At 41.0% G+C, this 9,563-nt stretch overlaps 1 protein-coding gene and 1 long non-coding RNA gene across 3 annotated transcripts; one reads left to right on the top strand and one right to left on the bottom strand.

Moving 5' to 3' along the window:
* Positions 1–1,602: 1,602 nt before the first annotated feature.
* Positions 1,603–9,549, bottom strand: LOC103397142 (uncharacterized). 2 transcript variants are annotated; one of them, XR_003048811.1, is made up of 9 exons: positions 8,876–9,549; positions 5,299–5,404; positions 3,896–4,029; positions 2,700–2,770; positions 2,481–2,598; positions 2,331–2,395; positions 2,161–2,244; positions 1,918–2,005; positions 1,603–1,782 (listed from the first exon to the last, which is right to left on the bottom strand). It is a non-coding gene; the product is annotated as an uncharacterized LOC103397142 (long non-coding RNA). The 2 variants fall into 2 exon arrangements; XR_003048812.1 differs by lacking the exon at positions 2,331–2,395.
* Positions 4,933–8,483, top strand: LOC103397136 (heparin cofactor 2-like). Its single transcript, XM_008335368.3, has 8 exons — positions 4,933–5,145; positions 5,739–5,826; positions 5,904–6,168; positions 6,450–7,093; positions 7,220–7,368; positions 7,465–7,589; positions 7,697–7,841; positions 7,919–8,483. Exons 1-8 carry the CDS (start codon positions 4,948–4,950, stop codon positions 8,108–8,110), a joined length of 1,806 nt encoding a protein of 601 aa, XP_008333590.2. The 5' UTR covers positions 4,933–4,947; the 3' UTR covers positions 8,111–8,483.
* Positions 9,550–9,563: the final 14 nt, after the last annotated feature.

Below are 9,563 nucleotides of genomic sequence, written 5' to 3'. Positions count from 1 at the left end.
TTTGTTTTTATTTATTTGTTTTTATTTATTTATTTATTGTCTTGTTTCACGTTTTAAAACTACAAGGTGTTGTGATTAACGATCAGTCACAGCGTTCCCAGTGAACATCGACTGTGCCAAGCTTCTACAGAAACTAGTTTTCTGCGGACACAGCTGTCAAAGGTGAACCAACTTTCTCAATTTTAATCACAACTGTTACAGGTTAAAATAACACTTACTTCAGAGACTGATCCTAGTCAGTATAACAACTCTTGAAGTAACCACTCATTCACAATTATCACACATTTATTTCAACATAACAATACACATTTAAAATATGGATCCGTGTACTTTCTTTTCAGGCTAAAAGTATAAACCTTTGTGTGTGCTTCTTTTCTCTTATGTAAGGAACGTGCTTTTGAACTCACAGGACTTTTTATTCTGCTGGTCTTGTCGTTCAGGGCATGAACGACTCACAGTTATTTTGTTACTCTATTGTGTTTTCTCTTCTGTCTAAGTTTTGGCCGACTGAGAGCTATGGCACGCTGTGTCCCTGGTACTCAGTCCAAGCAATTCAAGCCGTAAACTTGAATCTTGACACCAAAACTTTATAAATCAGTAATTTGGATTTCCTGTCCACTTACTTCAACAACTGTCTACGCGAGACCGTTGTGTTTCAGTTTTCAGTAGTCCAACATTCACACGATGTGTTTTGCAGTGGTCTTGTTCTATTCTTTTCTCTTGTAGAATTCGGGGGTCCTCAAATCTCCGGGCCTCAAACCCAGCTGTAACCGCCTCTCGTCAGAGTACGGTGGGGGTTGCCACACCCAAAGACATCTAACCCTGTTAGACTTCTGTTCCTTTTTCTCTTTTTACTCTTATTTCACTTCTTTATTTCTCTGTACCTTTACTTCTTCACACACATATTTCCCAGTATTCTTTTAAATTAATTTACGGACAAGGTGTTACTAGGACTCAGGACACAACTAAAATTTAGCTATTTCCAATGCAGAAGAAAAGCTCTGCTTACCTTATTTTGGGCCCGTGTCCTTTGTCTGTTCACACCAGGTCCTTGTGTCCAATGGTTCTATTGATCAACTCTCTGTTTTTTCTTGGAATCCCGGACGAGCCCCCAAAGTTGTTGTGGTAAGGTTTTACCACCCCGGATTCGTTGATCAAGAACTTTCACAAAGTATAAAGAAAAGACAAAAGTCGTTGCTCGAGTTCGCCTGTGCACAGGGAGGGTCCAGCGGAGAGTCAGGGGGTTGACTGCTGAATCCTGCTCTCTCCACAAACTCAGGCTCGTTTTATTGACACACATATCCAGGGGTGGTACATATCAAGCGATACAGACTTCATTTGTTCTACACACACATATCCATTCTTTTTGGCAACTACATCTACACCGTTGGTTTCTCATCCCGTTCTTATCGCTCCTAGGTGCTGTTGTTGGGACCTTGTGTTCTAACTATGAATCCAGCCATTGTCAAATTGTATTCTAAAAGTTTCTGTTTCCCACCACACCAAGTACTCCTCTTTTCACAACAAACCTTGGTGTACCTCAACCTTGCAGCTCCTTTTCTTACAGCTGCATATTTTCAGTTTTAGCTTTAAGCAGCATTTTATGTTCAAGCTGGTTATATGTTTTAGCACATCTCTTATGATCTTTTTAAAACATGAATATATATGTTGCATACTTCTATAAAATACAAACACATGAATACATTTCATCCACAAGCCATAGCCAGGCCAGTGTGCTGGGGCAGTCCTGACACCCAGTTTATGGTGTTTGTTTAGGTATTCCTGCAGTAACATGTGACATTCAGGACCAATCAGTGAGGAACAGAAAACAACAGAAAACAAAAAAAAAAGGATTGTGTTTAACAAAAGGCTTAGATTTATGTTGTAATTCTCTATGTTGTAGTTCCGAAAACTGACCTGTAGGTGGGACTTTGTGACTGAAGGAGCATTTCATTGCCTCTTTCAGGATCTCACCACAACGAGCAGCAAAATCTTTGACTATACTCTATAAGAAATATTAAAACTTAATGAGTTTTATATTATATTATAATAGTAAGAAGAATTTAATTATCTGCTACTAAGCATTTATACAGCGTCATTACTTTTTAAAAATAAAAAACAAGACTCTGTTGCCATCTAGTGGTCCTAGGTATGACTCACCTCTCGGGCTTCGTAAGTGTCAGGAACGGTGATTCTGTAGGGAGTGTCTGGAATATCATAGTACGGCTGATCTTTGTGAATATCCTGTAAAAAACAACACAAAATACAATTATTTACTTTGACTTATGTCACACAATCTAGAATTAAATCAAAAACATGTTTTTTCATACAGCAGTGTCTGTAAAATATTCAACATTGTCTTCAGGACACAGCCACTCCACCGCAGATGTGGGAACTGGTAATGGAACAGCAACGTCATTTAAACATGTGAGAATGTGACAGAAAAATAGTTAACTGTGGGTTAAAAAACAATGACCCACGTCTCAGCCGAACCAGAGAGGTATTTGTCTGCCACTCTTCTGATCCTCTTATGCATATGATTAAAGTTGATCAACAGAAACTGGGCATGCCGCTCCAGTTCTTCCTCGTGCTCTTTGGCTGCAAAGATGAAAAAAAAAAACATGTTTATTTTCTTTATTACCTGCTGAAAAACCATGACATATTAAATATATCCCAACATGTAAGTAGACACCACACACCTTTTCAGCCATCATTTAGAGGAAAACATCAACAACTTTATCACCAACACAAATAATGCACTGCATCCTGCCTGTGAATAAAATAAGGCTAAATTAGTAATATTTTAACACTGGATTTCAGCATCCTGGAGGTGGAAACAGCAGGAGGATTAAAGAGTTTTTAAAAGTCAGATCCAACAACAACAAAGGAACAAATCATTTATTTTCCATAACAAAAATACATAAACGATTTACTCTTGGCCTGTGCTTCGCCATTCTAGGAAATTTAAAACTAATAATTCAGCTTAAATTTTGTATAATTCTACAGACAGGAGTACAATTTTAATCCTATAGAACAGGGGTGTCAAACTCAGGGGTCCCCAACCCTTGGTCCGCAGACCAGTACCAGTCCATAGGTCACTTGGTACCGGGCCGCAGTGGGACACACTGAAACAATGTACTTTATTTTTAATAATTTAGTTAATTCAAATAAAATCCTGTCATATCCATTTTGTTTCTTTATTTAAAAATATTCTGGCAATATTTTAAAATAATGTGTCATTCAGACTCTGATACAAACAGAATAGAGTCTAGTACATATGTGTCAAACTCAAGGCCCGGGGGCCAAATGCGGCCCGCCAAGCCGCCTGAAATTAAAAGTTTTTTATTAGACAGTAATGAACAATATTTTTAGCTTGAATAAATAATAATCAATTGCAGAAGCATGTATTAGTCTGATATGGAGTAGTTACATCTATACCACATATGCTGATGTAGCCCCCGGTGAAAATTAGTTTGACACCCCTGGTCTAGTAGATGTGAAAATTTAATGATCCTTCAATGCTCAGCACCTTGCTACCAGTCTGTAGTAATGGGATATGGTTATTTGATTGATTATAAAAACTTTTAATTACTCAGCTTAAGAAACACTGCTGCATGAACCTACTTATGTACTAAATGCTTTTTAAGCTCCCACGGGCCACACAATACGGCTTGGCGGGCCGCATTGACACCTATGCTATAGAGAAATGTATTTCCTGTTTTTACTCCCAGAACTCCTTCTTGGGGAATAAAGAAATTCTCTTTCAGATGCTGTTTTTGTGAAACCCATCTATTAGCTAACTGTGATACACCAACAGAATGAAAAGCCTCCACTAACACAGTGACACAATGCATTGAGAACACTGACAGACAATGTTCATGTGAGTGGAGCTGACCTCATGTATTCTAATCTGTAGACTGACAGCAGATAGGTGGACATGGCGAAGTCCAGCTTGTTAATGAGGGCAGATCCTTCAGGAGGAGGGTTCAGGAGATTGCTGATTGTCACCCTCAGCTCACTCAGCTCCGCCTATTGGGCAAATACAGTCATTACACAGTTAAATCCAACATTGTTGTGCGGTATTAAAAACATTTTTGGAAAAGTTCGGGGAGGCCATGGAGGAAGACTATCAGTCGGTCTCGAAGAAATTCTGGCAAACCGTTCGGTGCCTTAGAAAGGGAAAGCAGTTTCCCGCCAACACTGTTTACAGTGGATGTGGGAGCTGTTGTCCTCAACTGGGAATGCTGTTGGGTGGTGGAAGGAATACTTCGAGGAGCTCCTCAATCCCACTGACACACCTTCTACACAGGGAAGCAGAGGCAGAGGACTCGGTGGCTGACCCACCCATCTCCTGTGCTGAAATCAGAGGTGGTCAAGAAGCTACTCGGTGGCACCGGGGATGGATGAGATCCGCCATGAGTACCTCATGTCTCTGGATGTCGCAGGGCTGTCTTGGCTGACACGTCTCTGCAACATTGCATGGCAGTCGGGGACAGTGCCTCTGGACAGGCAGACTGGGGTGGTGGTCCCTCTTTTTAAAAAGGGGGACCGGAGGTTGTGCACCAACTACCGAGGAATAACACTCCTCAGCCTGCCGGGGAAATTCTATTCCAGGATACTAGAAAGGAGAATTCGACCAATAGTTGAACCTTGGATCCAAGAGGAACAATGCGGTTTTCGTCCTGGTCATGGGACACCGGACTAGCTCTATACCCTCCACAGGGTGCTTGAAGGTTCATGGGAGTTTGCCTAACCAGTCCACATGTGCTTTGTGGACTTGGAGAAGGCTTTCAACCGTGTCCCTCGTGGTATCCTGTGGGGAGTATTGGGTCAGGGGCCCTCTGATAAGGGCTGTTCGTTCCCTGTACAACTGGAGCAGACCTGTTCCCAGTGCATGTTGGACTACGGCAGGGCTGCCCTTTGTCACCAGTTCTGTTCATAATCTTTATGGACAGAATTTCTAAGCACAGTCAAGGTCCGGGTGGGATCCACGTCGGGAGCCATTGGATTTCATCTCTGCTTTCTGCAGATGATGTTGTCTTGTTGGCTTCTTCGAGCCAGGACCTGCAGCATGCACTGGGGTGGTTTGCAGCTGAGTGCGAAGCCACTGGGATGAGAATCGGCACCTCTAAATCCAAGGCCAAGGTAAGCATATAAACAATATTTATATGAATATTTATTTACATTCAACTTATATCTCTTTAGTATTGTGTTGTGGAGTAAATACCATCTAAAGGTGAAAGGGTCGTAAAGTAGATTAGAGTAGAACATGCTATGTACTGTTTCCCACTTCCTTACCTGATCCTTCTTCTGCAAAGCCCATGACCACAGAGTACAACCAGAAGTCCCTGAACAGCTTCTGGAGGCGAGGCTTAGCCTCTTTGGTTGGCGGAAGTCTGGTCAACTGAGTGTAAAAGGGGGAACAGAAAAACAGAAAGAACAGGCTGAAAAAAATGTGCTGAGATTTTTTCTTACTTTTAAACTAATCATTGTTTACTTTAATCTAATTTCAGCAAAATTAAATTAAAAAATAGAAATAACCAAAAAAAAATGACAACATTAAAAATACAGCTAATTAAAATTAAACACAACATTCAAAAACATTACAATAATATAAACAAGTGTGTGTTTACAGCATATTTTTTAAACATTTTTTAAGCTGCCGAATTGTGGAGAGCCAAAGATTTTCAGTCGGTCAAAGCACTTTTTGTTCTGTTTGATCTGGTCTATTTGTTCAGGAGGAGCCTGCATCAAAGTTCAGTTTTGGATTCAATTCTTTGCCTTTAGTCCTACAGACAGAAGCACTTAGACCAGCTCAAAGAAACGGTAAGATATTTCACTCACTCCTGCATTCTGACCATTCTAAACTGAACTAAACTCACAGGGTGTTCTCTCCGCCTTAGGCCTCAGGATGTGGGTCACAGCCATCATCTCTGTCTGCCTGTTGTTCAGTCCATGCCTAACTGATATCAAAGAGTTAAGCTCCCACTTCACTGACACTAACCCAAACCCCAGAGGCCTTGGAGCAGATGGGGCAGACATGGAGACCATTCCCCTGGACTTCCACAGAGAAAACACTGTGACCAACGACCTCATTTTTGACGGTTCTGAGGACAATGACTACATTGATTTTGACAAGATCCTGTCAGCAGGCAGCGACGACTACAGGTACGTGTATTTTGTACTTATAGATTATGTAGAGGTAGTAAAACTATGGAACTATGGGAAATTCTTCTTTTCTAAGAATATATGTTGGGTTTTTTTCTGTGCAAGAAATATTGACCAAGTGAAGGTCTCTATACTGTTTGTTTTCCCTTAAAATGTGACTAATCACATCCATTTCTTAATACATGGTCACTTGATGTTAGAGCCATAAATTAAGTTATTTCGTTGTAAAATGCTGTGTTCCACATGATCTGTCCCTTATCTCTACGCATGTTGTTTTGCAGCGAAGGGGATGAGATAGACGACATAGCCACACCGGCCCCAGACATCGATATCTTCGCTGAACCCTCCGACCCCAAGATTCGCCGTGCTAGACTCCTGCGTCTGTTTCACGGCCGCTCTCGTCTTCAGCGCATCAACATCGTCAATGCCCATTTTGGCTTCAAACTCTACCGCAGTCTGCGCAACGACGTCAACCAGACCGACAACATCTTGTTGGCTCCGGCTGGGATCTCCATTGCCATGGGGATGATGTCTTTGGGCGCCGGACCCGGAACTCAGGATCAGATCTACAGGGCTCTGGGCTTCGTGGACTTTGTCAATGCCAGCCACCATTACGACAACTCAACGGTGCACAAGCTCTTCAGGAAGCTAACACACCGGCTCTTCAGGAGAAACTTTGGGTACACGCTGCGCTCTGTAAACGACGTCTACATCAAGAAAGACGTTCCTATCAAAGATACTTTTCGTGCGGAGACGAAAGCTTACTACTTCGCGGAGCCGCAGTCTGTGGAATTTGGAGATCCCGCCTTTCTGGACAAGGCTAACCGTCGCATTGAAAAGCGAACCAAAGGGCTGATCAGGGAACCGCTAAAGAGTGTAGACCCAAATATGGTGCTGATGCTGCTCAACTATCTGTACTTTAAAGGTCATCATCTAGTTTCAACTCCCGCGTCTGTACATATTCTCACTGCCTGAGTCACAGATTATCAATCAAGTCTATAAAAAACAAACTTTGTGAATCTTTTATCTGACTTTGTTTGTTTGTTTACAGGTACATGGGAACAGAAATTCCCTAAAGAAATGACACACTATCGCAACTTCAGGATCAACGAGAAGACGAACATACGTGTGCCAATGATGACCAACAAGGGCAACTATCTGGCAGCTGCTGACCACGAGCTGGACTGTGACGTCCTGCAGGTGGGAGGACACTGAGAAAATCGGAACATCTTGAACAACATGAACGCTGTGTGGGTCAACATCTAAGCTGCACAATAACAACTGACCTACTTTCAGCTACCGTACACAGGAAACATCAGCATGCTGATTGCCCTGCCGAGAAAGATCACCAGGATGAGGAACCTGGAGCAGGAGATCTCTCCTACTGTGGTCAACAAGTGGCTCAATAACATGACCAACAGGTCCACACCGTCATGAGCTTTATACTAACTGAAGAGCCGGTGATGCACTTAATTTATAATATATTGTTAATTTTAAGTCTCAGTGTGAATTTTTTTTCTCTCTGCAGGACCCGTGAGGTTGTGTTACCCCGGTTTAAATTAGAGCAGAACTTTAACTTGAATGAAAACTTGAAGGAGATGGGCCTGAATGACTTGTTTCAGGCCAGTGCAGATTTCTCCGGAATGACAGATGAAAAGGTTTCCATGAACTGGGTGAGTAAAAAGAATTAGCGAAAAATAAATTATAAAAATAAACAACTTCCATGTCTTCTTATTTCTAAACTCTGCAGCTGAAGCACCAGGGAACTATCACTGTGAACGAAGAGGGGACAGAAGCTGCTGCTCTGACCCAGGTGGGCTTCATGCCCCTCTCCTCTCAGATCCGATTCACCGTGGATCATCCGTTTCTCTTCTTAATCTACGAGCATCGCACAGACTGCCTGGTGTTCATGGGTCGTGTGGCTGATCCTTCTCAGAGCTAAACTACACAGTACAAAATTTCCCTCTTAAGTCAAACTAGGTTTTAACAAACCTCCAAAAAATACTGATTTTAACAACTTAGGTATTGTTATTAATTTAAAAAACACAATATGTCAATTGTTGTTGGTCTTTGCTTTGTAGTTTGCCTTCATTGGAACATTTAAACTTCTCTATTCTGTTTAGAGCTCTGAGTCTGAGTCACACAGTGAATACCCGTTATCTCTTTGTTAATGTTTTATCTTGTGCAGTGAAGGAAGAAAAGGTAACAGTCGCTGCTCTAATACTGTTCTGTACAGATATAATACCAAGAAAAGCATGGATTAATTCTATCATCAACAAAGGAGATAATAAAATAATAACCAACACATTTTCACATCCAGTTACATGACATTTTGAGACGGAAAGAACTTAAAAATGGTGTAAAGTGAGAAAGATAATCTAAAGATATGTATCTTATATTTTTTATGTAACTACATTTAGCACAGTAAAATAGTAATAAAGAGTTGTTATTAGGCTGGTTATAAAAATAACTCAAAATAACAAAGCACTTGAACTGAATGGAGCTGATGGAGTAAATATTTGTTCAGAGGGTTAAAAGCTAACTCTTGGCACAGCATTGTCTGTGCGAGTGCAAATACTTCAGTAGATCATTCAACTGCACTCTGAGAGAGCGTTTTGTTAAAACACAGCTTTTAAAAATTCCTAGAAATTGAATCAAAAAAGAAAAAAAAATCTGCTCAAATATATAAATATTCAAAAGTACTTACCACAGCAATGACTGGGATCAGGACACCCAGATTTCTAGCACTGCTTGAGGCCTATAGAAAATAGAGTCATCAATGATGTCACAGCATTGATATTTTTCTCACTTTAAATTGATTGTAAGTGTGAATGTGTAATGAGCAAGTAAATGCGGTGCAGTCAGGAGGCTTAGACTAATTACAGCTGCTCTGGATGGAACAGAAACAGTTTACTTTGCTGCTATTTATGGAGCAAAAATGTGGCTGCTCACATCTAATTAAATGTAATTTCTCTCCAGCTGATTTAATAGTTTATCTTTTAAATACTTAAATGATAAAAAAAAGGCAGTGATGGCTAACGATTCCTCCACACCAATGCAACAACCAACTGTAACTTTGTGTACGTACATTTCCTGTGATGACCATGCAGCCCAGCTGGTCGATGATGAGAACGTCCAGCTGTGAGGGAGGCTGGCAGAACTTCTGTTGAAGGATCTGAAGGATGTGCTCCATGACTTTAGGAGTGTCTCTCAGAGCCACTGCGATGTGACCCAGGGCACGAATGGTGTGATCGGGGATAATGATAATAATAATAATAATACATTTTATTTATAAGCGCCTTTCAGGTCACTCAAGGACACTGTACATAAAAATAAAATAAAAACAGATAATTATAAAACAGGGCATAGAAACACGTTTAAAATCAATGATGAAC

Source organism: Cynoglossus semilaevis, chromosome W (assembly GCF_000523025.1).
Source record: "Cynoglossus semilaevis isolate Cse_v1.0 chromosome W, Cse_v1.0, whole genome shotgun sequence".
NCBI lineage: Eukaryota > Metazoa > Chordata > Actinopteri > Pleuronectiformes > Cynoglossidae > Cynoglossus > Cynoglossus semilaevis.
Note: the sequence above shows the minus strand (reverse complement) of the source record. Positions and strands in the feature narration are given on the sequence as shown.

Excerpts from the sequence above, each read along its gene's own strand:
- LOC103397136 (XM_008335368.3), top strand. The coding sequence starts at position 4,948 with ATGGACAGAATTTCTAAGCACAGTCAAGGTCCGGGTGGGATCCACGTC. Across the intron at positions 7,094-7,219 it reads CAACTATCTGTACTTTAAAG|GTACATGGGAACAGAAATTC; the intron begins GTCATCATCTAG and ends GTTTGTTTACAG. Across the intron at positions 7,842-7,918 it reads AAAAGGTTTCCATGAACTGG|CTGAAGCACCAGGGAACTAT; the intron begins GTGAGTAAAAAG and ends TAAACTCTGCAG.